The sequence below is a fragment of the Corythoichthys intestinalis genome, chromosome 4 (genome assembly GCF_030265065.1).
Source record: "Corythoichthys intestinalis isolate RoL2023-P3 chromosome 4, ASM3026506v1, whole genome shotgun sequence".
NCBI lineage: Eukaryota > Metazoa > Chordata > Actinopteri > Syngnathiformes > Syngnathidae > Corythoichthys > Corythoichthys intestinalis.
This window is the reverse complement of record NC_080398.1, coordinates 39,248,362-39,268,557: the sequence shown is the minus strand read 5'-3', so window position 1 is coordinate 39,268,557 and position 20,196 is coordinate 39,248,362. Positions and strand designations below refer to the sequence as shown.

Here is a 20,196-nt window from a genome sequence, read left to right as displayed (position 1 = left end):
GATCGTTTCTGGTGCGCACAAGAAACAATCTTGTGCACACCAGATAACCTCTGATGCGCACCAGATTGCTTAAATTAATTTTATTTCTGTCGATGAACATTGTATTTTAGTCTCGTAAGACAAGTTTCTAGCTTGTTAAAATTTCCTCATCATTAAAAATATTGTTCGTTAGCAAAATATTTTCGTCATCGTTGACAAAAACCACACTGAATCTTTTTTTTTTTTTTTAATGTCAACAATAGTTTCCGCACATGACGTCGGCCGCACAAGCAGACAGCTATGAATTAGAAGACAAGCAGACTTTGAGTCAGCTGCTTCTATATGTCTGAGCAACAAAACCTGTTTTTGTGTCACTGTGGGTGCCCGCCTTTCCTTTCGAGCGATGATCAGAGATGCCCACCAAAAAGTTGGCTATCTTGGAGTCGTTGGAGAACTTGTCCAAGAAGAATTATGACAGGTTCTGCGTGGCTCTGGTCGACCGGCGCGGAAAACGGAGGGTGGCCCTGTCCAAGGTGGAGGACGAACCACGCACGGAGGTCACCAACGTGCTGGTGTCCACCTTCACCGAGGCCACAGCTCCGTCTATCGTCTGTGAGCTCTTGAGGCAAATCGGGTGCTTCGATGAGGCTGAAAATCTGAGTATGTAAACAACTTTTTTTCCAGGGAATTTGGAAAACCTGTCTTTTTTCCTTTCGTTTTGCAAGTGCACACATGTACCATCTTGTTGAACGCGGTGGTCTGACTTGTTTTTCCAGTTTAGTTGTCACTCAAAAATTCATGTCTTATTCCCACACCGACAAATACAGTATTTTCTGGAGTTTATACATACAGATAAAATGGTCTGGTTTGAGCTCTCTATTTCGCTGGTATTGTCTGTTTGAATATTTTGTGGTGCGGGAACTAAATTACACTACCTCCCTTTGGAGAGTGTGAAATTATCACTACTAACACCCCCACCCCACATGATACTCAATCTAGGTAGTTTTTTAATCACTCTTAAACTCCACACCAAATGAGAATCAATCAGGATCTATCTTAATTCAACTCTAGAAACACCCAACACCACAAGATAATCACTCTCACTGCATGATAATCAATTACAATCATCGTTTTTCCATTCTTGAAACACCCAACACCACAATGTAATCACTCTCACTACACGATAATCAATCTAGGTACTTTTTTAATCACTCTTAAACTCCACACCACATGATAATCAATCAGGATCTATCTTAATGCATCTCTTGAAACATCCAACACCACAAGATAATCACTCTCACTGCGTTATAATCAATCTGAACTTAATTAACTTCTATAATCTCTCTTGAACTCCACACCACATGATAATCAATCAGGATCATCTTTTTTCCACTCGTAAAACACCCAACTCCACAAGATTATCACTCTCACTATATGATATCCAATCTGGATTAACTTTTATAAGATCTATTAAACTCCACGCCATTTGATAATCAATTACAATGATCTTTTTTCCACCATTGAAACACCCAACACCAAAATGTAATCACTCTCACTACATGATACTCAATCTAGGTACTTTTTTAATCACTCTTAAACTCCACACCACATGATAATCAATCAGGATCTATCTTAATGCAACTCTTGTAACATCCAACACCACAAGATAATCACTCTCACTGCATTATAATCAATCTGGATAAACTTTTATAATCTCTCTTGAACTCCACACCACATGAAAATCAATCAGGATCATCTTTTTTCCACTCGTAAAACACCCAACACCTCAAGATGATCACTTTCACTACATGGTATTTAATCTGGATTAATTTTTATAATCTCTCCAAAACTCCACACCACATGATAATCAGGATCTTTTTTCTACTCTTGAAACACCCAACACCACAAGATAATCACTCTCACTGCATTATAATCAATCTGGATAAACTTTTATAATCTCTCTTGAACTCCACACCACATGAAAATCAATCAGGAACATCTTTTTTCCACTCGTAAAACACCCAACACCACAAGATAATCACTTTCATTACATGATAACCAGTCTGGATTAACGTTTATAATCTCTCTTAAACTACACACCACATGATAATCAATCAGAATCATCCTTTTTTGCTCTCTTGAAACACCCAACACTACAAGATAATCACTCTCACCACATGATGATCAATCTGGATTATCTTTTAAATCACTCCTAAACGCCACACCACATGATAATCAATCAGGATCATCTTTTTTCCCACTCTTGAAACACCCAACACCACAAGATAATCAATCTGGATAAACTTTTTTAATCACTCTTAACACACTCCTTATTTACCAATTAAGATATATTTTTTAAAATGAAATAATTCTAAACACAACCTAAACCATCTGATGATCCTGAGGATCTCCCACTTTGACCCGAATGTTGGTAAAGGAGAGTACACCGCTTAAATATGATTTTTTTGCAGATGTACAAATTGCTCAAATCGACAAAGAGTCATTGAATGCATCTCCTGACAAACGTGAGTCTTTTCCTTTGTTTGTGTTTTGTACTCGCTATATTGCAAAACAACATCATAAACTATGAATTGGTTTCTTTACAAAGCCTGTTCTGTGACTGATCGGCGACCAGTCCAGGGTTGTGTCGGCCCTTCACCCAGAGTCAACTGTGATAGATTCGAGCAATCTAAGAACCAAAGGAGGAGCAGCGGGAAAGAAAAGGGAAGAATGGATGCTGCCAAGGCAAAAGAACGTAAATGTGAAATTTATATTTTCCAAACCCGAACTCTTCATGAAGTGTGACAGTATTACAACGAACATACCCCACATCACATTATAATCCATTTTTTTTAATCATTCATTTCACAACACATACCACAGGATAATCACACAGGATCATCCTATTTTTTAAATTGTTTTAAACATACTCCACACCACATGATAATCATAAGATTATCTTATTTTCAATTACTTGTAACACACCAAATGTGAATCAGATAGGATCATCATTTTCATCCCTCTTAACATATCCGCACTACATGACAATCGATTTTTTTTTAAATCACTCTTGACACAACACACACCACATGATAATCACACAGGATCATTGTATTTTAAAAATTGTTTTAAACTTATCCCACAACAAATTATAATCAGTAAGATTATTTTATTTTCAATTACTTGTAACATACCAAACGTTAATCAACTGGGATATTAATTCTCATCACTCCTAACACACAGGCACCACATGACAAGATAATTTTTTTAAATCACTCTTGACACAACACACACCACGTTATAATCACACAGAATCATCATATTTAATCATGTTTAAACGTACCCCAGAACACACGATAATCAATGAGATTGTTATTTTAATTTACTCATAACACACAAAATGTTAATCAATTATGATAATAATTTTCATCACTCCTAACACACCCCGCACCGCATGAGAATCCAATTTTTTAAAATCACTCTTGACACAACACACACCAAATGATAATCACACAGGATCATCGTATTCTTAAAAATTGTTTAAAACTTACCCCACACCACATGATAATCAACCAGAATCACCTTTTTCTCACTCTTAACCAGTGTTGGGCACGTTACTTTAAAAAAGTAATTAGTTATAGTTACTCACTACTTCTTCGAAAAAGTAATTGAGTTAGTAACTGAATTCCTCTATAGTAAAAGTAACTAGTTACCAGGGAAAGTAACTATTTCCATTACTTTAAAAAGAAGTTGTTGTATGACAAAGAATTTGAAATTTTCTGAGCAGTATTCGAGTCAGTTGAATAGAGAAGAACAGACAGGTACTGTAGTTGTGTTATAGAACCTTGTAATATTTATTGCACCTCACCAGCAACAGATTTATCCTACACTTGAAGTGCAACAAAAATAAACAGTAAACAATATAATAAAATAACAATCAGAGGTAAACAATATAAAGTGAGTTTAATCAATTAAATCTAACTCTCACAACCTGGGACAACTGGTCAAGTAGACATAGCCTACTGTACTTCAAGTATTTTGTCAACAAAAGTCAATAGTAAAACAATATAAAGTGAGTTGCTTACCACAGATGTCGACAAAAGTTTCGCCCCGGGACATAAATGACACTTTACATGCACGTTCTTTCCTTTAATTTCGACCAACTTGAAATAGTGTTTATATCTCCACCTCGTAAAGGACAAATTTTCCTCTGAATGCTCTGCCATCATATCCCTCTGCATCTGTTTTGCGTGTGTGTGTTTGCCGCACGCGCTGTTCCGGTTTGTGTGTGAAAACACCGGCTCTGATTGGCTTACCATGACACATGACTCTAACCGTCAGCCAATCACAATCACTTCCATCGCATCTATCCAGGGGGTGCATTCAGGTAGCCTCGTCCCCCTACCCTCAAAGCGTTTGCCGTTCTCAAGATGGAAGCAGCATTTTTGCTGGCTGACAGTGAGGGATAGGAACGAGGCCAGCATTCAGGTGTAGCAAACACAGAAACGTTAGCAAGCTTTGGAAAGCATTGTCTGATTGAATGAGCAGGGACAAACAGCCTGGAATCATAAGAAGTGCGTTCGCTATTCTCGAACCTGAACGCACCCCAAGTCTTGGATGACAAATAAACAGAGCAGAGTAGACTCGCTACGGCTGGTAGTTTCTTCAATTTATTCAAAGTAAGTAACGCACCGCTTTTGACCGTCAGTAAGGGTAACGGCGTTGTAACGGCGGAAAAAATTATTCGTTAGATTACCCCCGTTACTGAAAAAATAACGCCGTTATGTAACGCGTTATTTATAACGGCGTTATTCCCAACACTGCTCTTAACGCACAACATATCTAACAATTAGGATATGTAATTTTTAATGAAATAATTCTAAACACAACCTAAACCACACGATGATCCTGAGGATCTCACATTTTGACCCAACCGCTCAAATCTCCGATTTTTACAGATGCACAAATTGCTCAAAATGACAGAGGGTTATTGAATGCAGCTCCTGACAAACGTGAGTATTTTCCTTTGTTTCTTTTTTACTATGGAGGTAGATTTGTGTCTTTATTATTCAATCAAAAAAAAAGTTGCTTCAATCAAATAAAAAGTTGCTTCAATCAAAATATATATTTTCAATCGAAGAAAACATCACTTCAATCAAAAAAAAAAAAAAGTGTTTGAATGCAAAAATAAATTTGAAACACAAAAAAATATATTTGAAAACTAGTTTTCTTTGATTGAATTTTTTTTTTTTTTTTTTATTAAAGTTTTTTTTTAATTGAAACACCATTTTTGATTGAAGTCATGTAATTTTGCGTTTGGACCACATTTTGGCTAGGGCTTTTGTGTCTTTATTATTCAATCAAAAAATAAATTGCTTCAAACAAAAAATATATATATATTTTCAAAAGAAAAATCACTTCAATCAAATTAAAAAAAAAAAAAATCAATCGTAGAAAAAAAGGTTTGAATGTGAAAAAATATTTGAGACTCAGAAATTCGCATTTGAACACTTTATTTTTTCATTCAAACTGTTTTCTTTGATTGAAGCAATCCTTTTTGTGTTTGAGCCATATTAGTGGTAGGACGTTTGTGTCTAAATCATTCAATCGCAATAAAAGTTGATTTAATCCAAAAACTATTTTTAATCAAAGAAAAAAATCATTTGCAAAAATATATATTTTTTGAAAATATATTTTTTTATTTGAAATATATATTTTTTTTATTGAAGTGTCACTTTTTTTGAAAAGCAAAAAGTTTTAAACTCTTTTTTTTTTCCAAAGTGGAAAAAGTTTTGAAGGTACAGTGGGGAGAACAAGTATTTGATATACTGCCAATGGGAAAACCCAGTGGTAGTGTATCAAATACAGTGCCTTGCAAAAGTATTCGGCCCCCTTGAACCTTGCAACCTTTCGCCACATTTAAGGCTTCAAACATAAAGATATATAATTTTTATTTTTTGTCAAGAATCAACAACAAGTGGGACACAGTCGTGAAGTGGAACAAAATTGATTGGATAATTTAAACTTTTTTAACAAATAAAAAACTGAAAAGTGGGGCGTGCAATATTATTCGGCCCCCTTGCGTTAATACTTTGTAGCGCCACCTTTTGCTCCAATTACAGCTGCAAGTCGCTTGGGGTATGTTTCTATCAGTTTTGCACATCGAGAGACTGACATTCTTGCCCATTCTTCCTTGCAAAACAGCTCGAGCTCAGTGAGGTTGGATGGAGAGTGTTTGTGAACAGCAGTCTTCAGCTCTTTCCACAGATTCTCAATTGGATTCAGGTCTGGACTTTGACTTGGCCATTCTAACACCTGGATATGTTCATTTTTGAACCATTCCATTGTAGATTTGGCTATATGTTTTGGATCATTGTCCTGTTGGAAGATAAATCTCCGTCCCAGTCTCAGGTCTTGTGCAGATACCAACAGGTTTTCTTCCAGAATGTTCCTGTATTTGGCTGCATCCATCTTCCCGTCAATTTTAACCATCTTCCCTGTCCCAGCTGAAGAAAAGCAGGCCCAAACCATGATGCTGCCACCACCATGTTTGACAGTGGGGATGGTGTGTTCAGGGTGATGAGCTGTGTTGCTTTTACGCCAAACATATCGTTTTGCATTGTGGCCAAAAAGTTCAATTTTGGTTTCATCTGACCAGAGCACCTTCTTCCACATGTTTGGTGTGTCTCCCAGGTGGCTTGTGGCAAACTTTAAACGAGACTTTTTATGGATATCTTTGAGAAATGGCTTTCTTCTTGCCACTCTTCCATAAAGGCCAGATTTGTGCAGTGTACGACTGATTGTTGTCCTATGGACAGACTCTCCCACCTCAGCTGTAGATCTCTGCAGTTCATCCAGAGTGATCATGGGCCTCTTGGCTGCATCTCTGATCAGTTTTCTCCTTGTTTGAGAAGAAAGTTTGGAAGGATGGCCGGGTCTTGGTAGATTTGCTGTGGTCTGATGCTCCTTCCATTTCAATATGATGGCTTGCACAGTGCTCCTTGAGATGTTTAAAGCTTGGGAAATCTTTTTGTATCCAAATCCGGCTTTAAACTTCTCCACAACAGTATCTCGGAGCTGCCTGGTGTGTTCCTTGGTTTTCATAATGCTCTCTGCACTTTAAACAGAACCCTGAGACTATCACAGAGCAGGTGCATTTATACGGAGACTTGATTACACACAGCTGGATTCTATTTACCATCATCGGTCCTTTAGGACAACATTGGATCATTCAGAGATCCTCACTGAACTTCTGGAGTGAGTTTGCTGCACTGAAAGTAAAGGGGCCGAATAATATTGCACGCCCCACTTTTCAGTTTTTTATTTGTTAAAAAAGTTTAAATTATCCAATAAATGTTGTTCCACTTCACGATTGTGTCCCACTTGTTGTTGATTCTTGACAAAAAAATTAAACTTCATATCTTTATGTTTGAAGCCTGAAATGTGGCGAAAGGTTGCAAGATTCAAGGGGGCCGAATACTTTTGCAAGGCACTGTATATTTTGATTGAAGCAGCTTTTTATTTGATTGAAGCAACTTTTTTTTTTGATTGAATAATAAAGACACAAATTTACCTCCATATTTTACTGGCTATATTGCAAAACAACATCAAAAACTATGATTTTGTTTCTTTGCAAAGCATGTCCTGTGACTGATTTGAGACCAGTCCAGGGTGCTGTCGGCCCTTCACCCGGAGTCAGCTGTGATATATTCGAGAGACCTAAGAACCGAAGAAGGAGAAGCAGGAAAGAAAAGGAAAGAATGAACGCCTCCACAGTGAAAGAAAATAAAGGTGACATTTATATTCTCAGCAAAAAAGACACAAAAAGTCCAAACCCGAACTCTTCATGAAGTGACGCCTTCAGACTAGTGTTTGTCTTTTAATATACGCTTTGTCTTAGTCTTTTGGACGAAAATACTTATTAGTCTTAGTCATATTTTAGTCATTTCAAAAAGTGTCCGACTTCATCTAGTTTTTTCGACGAAATCTCACGCAAATTTCGTTTCGTTGTAGTCGACTGTTACTCAAAATGCTTTTATCTGTAAAATTCAAAGGTTACGGTATAAAAATAAATAAAGTTTTCCAATTATTTCGAATTAACATAGACAGACGAGCACATATTGTAGCATCTACAAGAACAGCGCCAACTTTGTAATGATCGTACACACTCAGTAGGAAAATCAGTACATTTTTTTCAATTAAACTCACTTAGAAGCTATGAACTGTATGTAAGAAAAGTTGTCCGAGGGGTGAAGGTGTTGCGCGCTATGCTAAAGTTGATGCTAATGCTAACGAGAATGCGATGCTATCGCGTTGAATTACATTTAGTGTGTGATGACCACTCAGCACAGACCTTTAAAGGTTAAAGCAACATTGCATATTCTCTCTTGCCAAGATAAGACAACAAATCTTGATCAAGATTGCGCGCAGCCTAGCTTGAAACACATACCAACACACACCACATGATAATCCCACAAAATCATCGTATTTTTGAATTATTTAAAGCACACCCACACTACATAATAATCAATAAGATGAATTTATTTTCAAATACTCGTAACACACCGAATGTTAATCAGTTAGGATAATCATTTCCCCTTTCCTAACACACCTGCACCAGATGAAAATCCATTTATTTGAATCAATCTTGACACAACACGCACCACATGATAATCACACAGGATCATCATATTTTTAAAAATTATTTTATTTAAACGTATCACAGACCACATTGTAGCCAAAAAGATTCTTATTTTGAATTATTCTTAAAACACCAAATGTTAATCAGTTAGGATAATCATTTTCGCCCCTCCTAACACACCTGCACAAGATTAAAATCCATTTATTTGAATTAATTTTGACACACCACACACCACATGATAATCACACAGGATCATCATATTTTTAAAAATTATTTTATTTAAACGTATCACAGACCACATTGTAGCCAAAAAGATTCTTATTTTGAATTATTCTTAACACACCAAATGTTAATCAGTTAGGATAATCATTTTTGCCCCTCCTAACACACCTGCACAAGATTAAAATCCATTTATTTGAATTAATTTTGACACACCACACACCACATGATGATCACACAGGACCATCATATTCTAATAATTATTTTAAACGTACCCCAGACCACATGGTAATCATTAAGATGATCTTATTTTCAATTACTCTTAACTCACCGAATGTTAATCATTTGGGGGTCATCATTTTCACCTCTCCTAACACACCTGCACCGATGAAAATCCATTTATTTTTAATCAATCTTGACAAAACACACACCACATGATAATCACACTGGATCATCACATTCTTAAAATAATTTTAAACAGTACCCCAGACCACATGTTTATCAATAAAATTGTCTTATTTTCAATTACTCTTAACACACCAAATGTTAATCAACTAGGATAACCATTTATATCACACTTAACCCGCTTTACACCCTTACCACATGATAATCCCTCAGGATTTCAACAAGGACGTCAAAACTCTCACACTTTGACACGATTGTCGGTAATAGAGTACACCCTGTTTAAATCTCTGATTTTTGCAGATGCTCAGATAGCTAAAATCGACAAAAAGTCACTGAATGCAGCTCCTGACAAACGTGAGTCTACTCCTTTTTGTTAGCTATTTTGCAAAATATCGTATACTGATTTAAAAATTTTTTTTTTACAAAGCATGTCCTGTAACCGACCAGCGACCAGTCCAAGGTGCAGTCGGCACTTCACCCCGAGTTACCTGTGATAGTTTCCAGCAATCTGAGGACCGACGGAGAAGCAGCAAAAAAGAAAAGAAAATGGTGGATCCTCCCATAACGGAAGAACGTAAATATGAAATTGAGGAGAATGAGAGAGACAATTTTTATATTTCACACTCGCTTCTCTAGTGCCCCAAACCCCATACAACCGCAAGAGACAGCATTTTTATTGAACAGAACACACCAGAACACAACAACGGCAACCACCACTCTCAGTCACGGTTGCCACAACTACCCATGAACCTTTGCGGGCGTAACACATAATAAATAACAGTCTGCACTACAGCAGTTGCTTCATAATAAATAACACTCTGGACTACATCATTTGCTTCACACATTTGAATCTCACACAGACCTTAAAGTTTCATGCTTAAAAAACTGTACATTTTACAAGCTACTTGAAGTGTTCTTGTTTCCAGCAGCGGCGCAGGCATTGATGGCCGTAGGCAAAGCTGCAGCAATACACTCCAAAGGTAACAAGGCATGCAAAGTGTTTGTTATTCTATTTCTTAAATTACTCATGACACAACACACACCACATGACAATCACACAGGATCATCATATTTTAAAAATTGTTTTAAACATACCCCACACCACATGATAATCAATAAGATTTTTAATTACTCGTTACACACCAAATGTTAATCAATTAAGATAATAATTTTCATCACTCCTACCACACCCGCAACACACGAAAATCCAATTTTTTAAAATCACTCTTCAGACAACACACATCACATGATAATCACACAGAATCATATTTTTTAAATTATTTTAAACGTACCCCAGAACATATGATAATCATTAGGATCATCTTATTTTCAATTACGTGTCGTAAAACACCAAATGTTAATCAATTAGGATAATCATTTTCAGCTCTCTTAACACAAACGCACCACATGGCAATCCCCTTTTTTAAATCCCTTTTGACACAACACACACCACATGATAATCACACAGGATCATCGTATTTTCAAAATTATTTTAAACACAACCACACCACATAATAATCAATAAGATTATTTGAATATCAATTACTCATAACACACCAAATGTTAATCAATTAAGATAATCATTTTCAGCTCTCTTGACATACACGCACCACATGCCAATCCCTTTTTTAAATCACTTTTGACACAAGACACACCACATGATAATCACACAGGATCATCATATTTTTAAAATTATTTTAAACACAACCACACCACATAATAATCAATAAGATTATCTGACTATCAATTACTCGTAACACACCAAATGTTAATCAATTAGGATAATCATTTTCAGCTCTCTTAACACACATGCACCACATGGCAAACCCTTTTTTGGCAATCCCTATTTTTAAATCACTTTTGACACAACACACACCACATGATAATCACACAGGATCATCGTATTTTCAAAATTATTTTAAACACAACCACACCACATAATTAGCAATAAGATTATCTGATTATCAATTACTCGTAACACACCAAATGTTAATCAATTAGGATAATCATTTTCAGCTCTCTTAACACAAACGCACCACATGGAAATCCCTTTTTTTTAAATGACTTTTGACACAACACACACCATATGTTAATCACACAGGTTCATCGTATTTTTAAAATTATTATTAACACACCACATAATAATCAATAAGATTATCTGATTTTCAATTACTCGTAACACACCAAATGTTAATCAATTAGGATAATTATTTTCCATTTTTTCTAACACACCCGCACCCGATGAAAATCCATGTATTTTAATTAATCATGACACAACACACACCACATGATAATCACACAGGATCATCATATACTTAAAATTGTTTTAAACATACCCCCGCACGACATGATAATCAATAAGATTTTTAATTACTCTTAACACACCAAATGTTAATCGATTAGGATAATAATTTTCATCAATCCTAACACACCCGCACCAGTTGAAAATCCACTTATTTTAATTAATCATGACACAGCACACACCACATGATAATCACACAGGATCATCACATTTTTGAAATTATTTTAAACGTACCCATACCACATTATAATAAATAAGACAGTCTTATTTACAGTATATCACTCCTAACCTGCTTTCCACTCTCACCACATGATAATCTCTCAGATCTCAACAAGTACGTCAAAACTCTCACACTTTGACCCGATTGTCGGTAATGGGTGAACCACGTTTAAATCTCTGATCTTTGCAGATGCCCCAATTGCTAAAATCGACAAAAAGTCACTGAATGCAGCTCCTGACAAACGTGAGTATATTTCTTTTTGTCAGATATTTTGCAAAATATCGTAAACTAATTGGGTTTCTTTACAAAGTGTGTCCTGCAACCGACCAGCGACCAGTCCAAGGTGCAATTGGCCCTTCACCCGAAGTCATCTGTGATAGTTTTCAGCAATCTGAGGACCAACAGAGAAGCACCAAGAAAGAAAAGAGAAGGATGGATGCTTCCATAGCGGAAGAACGTAAATATGAAATTGAGAAGAATAAGAAAGACAGTTTTTTTTTTAAAGTTTTTATGTTTCACACCTGCTACTCTTGTGCCCCAAACCCCATACAACCCCAACCGACAGTGTCTTTACTGAACAGAAAACACCAAAACACAACAACCGCAATCACCACTCTCAGTCAGGGTTGCCACAACTATCCATGAACCATTGCGGGCGTAACACATAATAAATAATAGTTGCTACAGTAGGAATATCCAGTCGAAATTATTCCCTGAATAATAATCCGGAAAATTTTACATTTTCTTTTTTTTTAAATCCAGCATCTTGTTATGGAGTACTCAAAATCACGACCGATCATCCCAGCACATTTGAATTTGTACATTAAACCGTAAAGTTTTAAAGCCAACTGCAACATTGCACTTTTGCCCAAAAGATGGCGATGTTTCCTCCATAATCAGGGATTTTCTATGCTAATTCTATGCTAGTTCTAATGCTAATTACGCACCATAAGTAAGTCCACACAGACAAACTTTTTTATGGTTAAATATAATTTGAGGTAACTCTGTTGAGAAAGTTCGACAGTATCACTGTAAACACATTCCACATCACATGAAAAATCCCAATTTTTTTCACTCATGACACAACAATACTCACCACATGCTAATCACATAGGAGCATCATATTTTTAAAATTTTAAACACACCCCATACCATATGATAATCAATCATATGATCTTATATTCAATCACTCCTAACATACAACAAATGTTAATCAATTTATATAATCCTTTTCATCACTCTAATCTCACCCGCACCGCATGATAATCACGATCCTCTTTTTTCATCACTGTCAGCACACCGGCACCGCATGATAAATTTTGAGATTATTATTATTATTTTTTAAATCACTCTTAACTCACACCAATCGATAATCAATCAGGTTGATATATTTTCATCCCTCTCAACACGCCAACACCACATGATAATCATTGTGATGATTATTTTGTTTGTTTGTTTTTAAATCATTCTTAACTCACTCACACCACTTGATAATCAATCAGGTTGATATTTATTCATCCCTCTCAATACACCAACACCAAATGATAATTACGATCCTCCTTTTTCATCACTCTCCGCATACCCACACCACATGATAATCACTGGGGATTAACTTTTTGTAATCACTATTGATGCCCCACATCACATTATAATCAATCATGTGAATCTTTTTTTCATCACTTTTACCTCACCCACACCACATGATAATCCCTCATCATCTGATTTTCTCAAATCATTCTTAAATTACATCACACTAAAATAAACCCAGATAGAATCACTCTTCACATACCACATGATAATTGGACGGATTTTTTTTTTTTTTTTTTTTAAATAAGTTTAAACGTAACCCACACTCAACGATAATAAGATGTTTGTTTGTTTTTGTGTTCTCAAATCACTCTCGACACACTCACACTACTTGATAATCAATCAGGTTAACATTTTTTTCATCCCTCTCAACATACCAATAGCACATGATAATCAAGAAAGTTATCTTATTTTCAATCACTCCTAACACACACCAAATGTTAATCAATTAGGAGAATCATTACATCACTCTAAAAACACCAATACTACATGACAATCACTAGTGTTTAACCTTTTGTAATCATTCTTGATGGCCACATCACATTATAATCAATGGTGTGAATCTTTTTTCACCATTTTTACCACACCCACACCACATGATAATCCCTCACAATCATTTTATTTACTCAAATCATTCTTAAATTGTTCCACGTCACGTCACATTAAAATCAATCCAGATAGTATTTAAAATCACTCCTCACACACCAAATACAACACGATAATAACACGGATTAATGTATATTTTTAATAAATATAAATTTAAACATAATCCACACCATATGATAATTAATCAGGTTAATATTTTTTCATCCTTTTAACACACAAACACTACATGATAATCATTCAGGATGATCTTTTAATCACTCTTGGCACACCCCACACCACGTGATAATAAATCAGGATCCTCTTTTCCGGACATTCGAACATCATGCTTTTTCTGACGTTTCAGAAGTGTGGGGAAAAGCTAACCTTAACGCATTTATTGGTTATAGTTATATGTATAACTCTAAATCTCTTTTGCAGATTCCCAAATCACTCAAATTGACCAACAGTCATTGAATGCAACTCCTGATCAACGTGAGTCATTTCTTTGTATTTTTGTTTGCAATTTTGTTAATTTTGCTACTTGGATTTTGTTTCCTTGCAAAGCATGTCTTCCGACTTTCCGGCTACCAGTCCTGGGTGCAGTCGGCCCGTCATTCGAAGGCAGCTGTGATGAGCTTGAGTTATCTGAGAAACCAAACGGGATCAATGGCAAAGAAAACGGAAGAAAAACGGAAGAAAAGATGCTTCCACAGTTCTCAATGAAGAGAGACCCGTCGGCCGGTAATGAAAACAAAAAGTTTTAACTCATTAACAGCCATTGACAGCGATGGACGTCCAATCCATTTAATGGACTTAAATGGATTGGCCGTCCATCGTCATCAGTAGCTTCACCTAATATGTTTTGTCATCATCGTTAATTCTAGAGTTGGCCGATAAAAGCATTTTAAAGTGATATCGGATAATATCGACATCGATTTTTCATTATCGATTTTTTACCAATATGCATGTTGCCTTCAAAGTGAATGTACAGTGCCTTGCAAAAGTATTCGGCCCCCTTGAATCTTGCAACCTTTCGCCACATTTCAGGCTTCAAACATAAAGATATGAAATTTAATTTTTTTGTCAAGAATCAACAACAAGTGGGACACAATCGTGAAGTGGAACAACATTTATTGGATAATTTAAACTTTTTTAACAAATAAAAAACTGAAAAGTGGGGCGTGCAATATTATTCGGCCCCTGTACTTTCAGTGCAGTGAACTCACTCCAGAAGTTCAGTGAGGATCTCTGAATGATCCAATGTTGTCCTAAATGACCGATAATGATAAATAGAATCCACCTGTGTGTAATCAAGTCTCCGTATAAATGCACCTGCTCTGTGATAGTCTCAGGGTTCTGTTTAAAGTGCAGAGAGCATTATGAAAACCAAGGAACACAGCAGGCAGGTCCGAGATACTGTTGTGGAGAAGTTTAAGGCCGGATTTGGATACCAAAAAATTTCCCAAGCTTTAAACATCTCAAGGAGCACTGTGCAAGCCATCATATTGAAATGGAAGGAGCATCAGACCACTGCAAATCTACCAAGACCCGGCCGTCCTTCCAAACTTTCTTCTCAAACAAAGAGAAAACTGATCAGAGATGCAGCCAAGAGGCCCATGACCACTCTGGATGAACTGCAGAGATCTACAGCTGAGGTGGGAGAGTCTGTCCATAGGACAACAATCAGTCGTACACTGCACAAATCTGGCCTTTATGGAAGAGTGGCAAGAAGAAAGCCATTTCTCAAAGATATCCATAAAAAGTCTCGTTTAAAGTTTGACACAAGCCACTTGAGAGACACACCAAACATGTGGAAGAAGGTGCTCTGGTCAGATGAAACCAAAATGGAACTTTTTGGCCACAATGCAAAACGATATGTTTGGCGTAAAAGCAACACAGCTCATCACCCTGAACACACCATCCCCACTGTCAAACATGGTGGTGGCAGCATCATGGTTTGGGCCAAACTGATAGAAACATACCCCAAGCGACTTGTAGCTGTAATTGGAGCAAAAGGTGGCGCTACAAAGTATTAACGCAAGGGGGCCCAATAATATTGCACGCCCCACTTTTCAGTTTTTTATTTGTTAAAAAAGTTTAAATTATCCAATCAATTTTGTTCCACTTCACGATTGTGTCCCACTTCTTGTTGATTCTTGACAAAAAATTAAAATTTTATATCTTTATGTTTGTAACCTGAAATGTGGCGAAAGGTTGCAAGGTTCAAGGGGGCCGAATACTTTTGCAAGGCACTGTAGAAGCCTTCTTCTGCCTTTGTACAAGGGCTGGTCACAGCTTAGCACAGCAGTTATGTTTAATGACAATTAGATGCATACTTGTCAACCCGAGGCCATTGGCAATCTTACAAATAGTGACGTATGCCCTTACAAATTGGTGACTAATCTTACGTTGTTCATAGCGTGCAATGTGAAACAAAAATAAAAGTCAATTTTTAAAATAATATGAATTTATTGTTAATATTGTCACATATAACCTGGTGTAATCAATATTTTCAGCTACATCATGATTACTAAAATTAAAAGTGACTTGTGTTATAATTGTATGTAGCACGTTTGGCAATTTCTATCATGTCTTGATGGCAATTCAGTTAGACTTGAAGGTAGTTCGTTAGTGTGTCCAATTATAAAAAAATCAAAAGGTCAGTTGATAAAATTAACTCACCGACGCAATCTTTGAGTCAGGGAACATTTCTTTTGCCAGTTCTGAGAAGTGATCAGCAATAGTTGCAGGCAAATCGTGTTCAGCAACAAATTGGCAGAATAAAATCTCCGCTTTCGTCGCTTGTCATTCAGCAGACTTGATATTTTATGACCAGTGTTGTTAATCTTACTTTCAAAAAGTAATTAATTAGTTACAAATTACTTCTCCCAAAAAGTAATTGAGTTAGTAACTCAGTTACCTGAATGTAAGTAAGTGAGTAATTGAGTAATGAGTCATTAGTTACTTGGCAAAGTAACTGGTGTTACCTTTCATGTTTTTTTTTCATTTAAAAAACAAAACAAAAAAAAACATAGTAACCTTTGCTATGGTAGGAAGTCATTTATTTATTATTTCGTTTCGACGTGAAAGTTTTAAAACTGTTTCATCATTTAAAGATAGATTCAAGTCAAGATTTTGCCGATTTAGGAGTATTTTAGATAAATTAGGTTCACTAGGGAGGTTCACTACAACTGAGCCTTTCTGAGAAGTGTACTGCTCTAAAATGGCCGCTGTTCAGTAACTCCACCGAGTCTGTCATTTCGCTTGTAGGTTGTCGGCTTCTGTCAGGAAATATTGGAGCCACCTAGCCTAGCATCGCGTTTGCAACAGCGTCACAACAAACACTTCGCTCTTCGTGTCGCTGACTTTTCTCGCGTCATTCAACCAACGTAGTAACGCATAGTAACGCACATTGTCTCCTCGCCGAAACGGTGACAAAATACGAACGGAGAAAAAAAAACGTAATGCATGAAAAACGTACAGATTTTGAACATACGGCCTACTCATTTAAAAATCAGTGCTCACTTGTACAAATTACGCTAAAACCGTACAACTTGACAGGTATGTACTGTAGATGTCTCCAAACTAAGATGCTTGGGATTTGTTATGGGAGCAGACCATTTAAAAAATAATGAATAAGTTAAGTCCACGACCGCATATATCGGAATGGGTTTGATATCCGTGTAGGAGCCACAACGAAAGCCCTTCAACCTGACACTATCCTCTTCCTTCTTCCTCACTTCTCGCGGGACAACGGGCAAAGGAGAAACTCTCTTGCCGCTCCTTACGTTCGTTCTTTAATCCAACAAAAGTACAAACAAAAGAGCAACTGCGAGATCGATAGAAAGAGAGATACAGTGGGGCAAATAAGTATTTAGTCAACCACTAATTGAGCAAGTTCTCCCACTTGAAAATATTAGATAGGCTTGTAATTGTCAACATGGGTAAACCTCAACCATGAGAGAGAGAATGTGGAGGAAAAAAAAACAGAAAATCACATTGTTTGATTTTTAAAGAATTCATTTGCAAATCATGATGGAAAATAATTATTTGGTCAATAACAAAGTATTGAGATGAACTTTTTGTATGTACCCTTTGTTGGTAATAACGGAGGCCAAATGTTTTCTGTAACTCTTCACAAGCTGTTCACACACTGTTGCTGGTATTTTGGCCCATTCCTCCATGCAGATCTCCTCTAGAGCAGTGATGTTTTGGGGCTATCGTTGGGCAACACAGACTTTCAACTCCATCCACAGATTTTCTATGGGGTTGAGATCTGGAGACTGGCTAGGCCACTCCAGGACCTTGAAATGCTTCTTACGAAGCCATTCCTTTGTTGCCCTGGCTATATGTTTGGGACCATTGTCGTGCTGAAAGACCCAGCCACGTCTCATCTTCAATGCCCTTGTTGATGGAAGGAGATTTTCACTCAAAATCTCTCGATACATGTCCCCATTCATTCTTTCCTTTACACAGATCAGTCATCCTGGTCCCTTTGCAGAAAAACAGCCCCAAAGCATGATGTTTCCACCCCCATACTTCACAGTGGGTATGGTGTTCTTCAGATGCAATTCAGTATTCTTTCTCCTCCAAACATGAGAACCTGTGTTTCTATCAAAAAGTTCTATTTTGGTTTCATCTGACCATAACACATTCTCCCAGTCCTCTTCTGGATCATCCAAATGCTCTCTAGCGAACCGCAGACAGGCCTGGACGTGTACTGGCTTCAGCAGGGGGACACGTCTGGCCGTGCAGGATTTGAGTCCCAGGCGGCGCATTGTGTTACTGATAGTAGCCTTTGTTACTGTGGTTCTAGCTCTCTGTAGGTCATTCACTTGGTCCCCCCGTGTGGTCCTGGGATTTTTGCTCACCGTTCTTGTTATCATTTTGACACCACGGGGTGAGATCTTGCAACGAGCCCCAGATCGAGGGAGATTATCAGTGATCTCAGAGTTTTTCCTTGCCGACATGGAGGGTCTATGGATGGGGGATACCCAGGACTTGAATTTATGTATTCATCTTTGTTTCTTCATTTGCTGTTTCTGATTGTGTATCTTATTGCCTCTGCAAAGCCCTTTGAGACAACGTTGTTGTGATCCAGGGCTATACAAATAAAATTGAATTGAATTGAATTGTATATCTTCCATTTTCTAATAATTGCTCCCACGATTGATTTCTTTACACCAAGCAAAGAGTGAAGAGTTACAGAAAACGTTTGGCCTCCGTTATTGCCAACAAAGGGTACATAACAAAGCATTGAGATGAACTTTTGATATTGACCAAATACTTACTTTCCACCATGATTTGTAAATAAATCCTTTAAAAATAAAACAATGTGATTTTCTGTTTTTTTTTTCTTCCACATTCTGTCTTTTGTGGTTGAGGTTTACCCGTTGACAATTACAGGCCTCGCTAATCTTTTCAAGTTGGAGAACAATTGGTGGTTGACTAAATACTTATTTGCCCCACTGTAAAACCAAATAAATTATTTACAATTAACATAAATAATTATCCAAACGTTATTTTAGCAACCAACAATCGGTATAGAATTTTTGAAGTTAGACAAAAGCGGGATATCGGTTAAAATGTGATTATTGGACAACTCTAGTTTATTCTTGTCTGCAACTCAATATATTTGACATCAACATTGTACGAACAAATGAACCTGAATTGTTCTTACCATCATTTCTGCTGCAGCAAAACAAACACCTGTAATCCAGACACGCAAATTATCTGACAGCGACGAATCCAGCGACGACTCCAGCGATTACTCCAGCGGTTATTTTGACAGTGATGACAACATATTTGATCGAGTTGGATTTTATTTGAGGAGGACGGCGAATAAGACAATGAAATTTATGAAAAAGCATGTACGCCTAAAAAAATAAAATCTTGTGTGAAGTTTCATTTTAAACTGTATTTCTTTAAAGTTTTGGTTTTGGGGTATTCATAGACTCCACCATCAGTTGACAAGACAACTCACACAGACTTTGCGCCACGCCTTCCCGTGGGGGGCCGACCCATAGAGCGTTGAGGTAGCGTTCACTATTTGCTGTAATGAACCGAAACACACACTGCGTTCTAACGCCAGATTTAGTTGGACATAGGACAAAGGTTTACTGCATACAAGCAGGCAGTAGTGTCTTAGGAGTGATTTGGTCGAGAATTCAGATTGCAGAGATTTATTTGTCATTGACTCCAGCTCTCACAAGATGACAACAGATGCAACGAAATTTCGTTCGATGAGTGAGCATCGGG

General features: G+C 36.9%; 1 protein-coding gene across 4 annotated transcripts; it reads left to right on the top strand.

Annotated features, from left to right (window-relative positions):
- Nucleotides 1-306: 306 nt before the first annotated feature.
- Nucleotides 307-19,827, top strand: LOC130915175 (uncharacterized). Of its 4 annotated transcripts, none has more exons than XM_057834998.1 (13): nt 307-639; nt 2,451-2,504; nt 2,588-2,734; nt 4,938-4,991; nt 7,618-7,770; nt 9,545-9,598; nt 9,672-9,818; nt 10,174-10,224; nt 11,956-12,009; nt 12,077-12,223; nt 14,377-14,430; nt 14,503-14,679; nt 19,636-19,827. In XM_057834998.1, the coding sequence occupies exons 1-13, from the start codon at nt 393-395 to the stop codon at nt 19,824-19,826; spliced, it is 1,530 nt and encodes a 509-aa protein (XP_057690981.1). In that variant the 5' UTR covers nt 307-392; the 3' UTR covers nt 19,827. The 4 variants fall into 4 exon arrangements, with proteins under 4 accessions (XP_057690981.1, XP_057690980.1, XP_057690983.1 ...); XM_057834997.1 differs by having other exon boundaries at nt 10,171-10,224; XM_057835000.1 differs by lacking the exons at nt 11,956-12,009; nt 12,077-12,223.
- The last annotated feature ends 369 nt before the right edge of the window (nt 19,828-20,196 follow it).

Excerpts from the sequence above, each read along its gene's own strand:
- LOC130915175 (XM_057834997.1), top strand. The coding sequence starts at position 393 with ATGCCCACCAAAAAGTTGGCTATCTTGGAGTCGTTGGAGAACTTGTCC. Across the intron at positions 9,599-9,671 it reads GAATGCAGCTCCTGACAAAC|CATGTCCTGTAACCGACCAG; the intron begins GTGAGTCTACTC and ends TTTTTTACAAAG. Across the intron at positions 14,680-19,635 it reads GAAGAGAGACCCGTCGGCCG|CAAAACAAACACCTGTAATC; the intron begins GTAATGAAAACA and ends TTTCTGCTGCAG.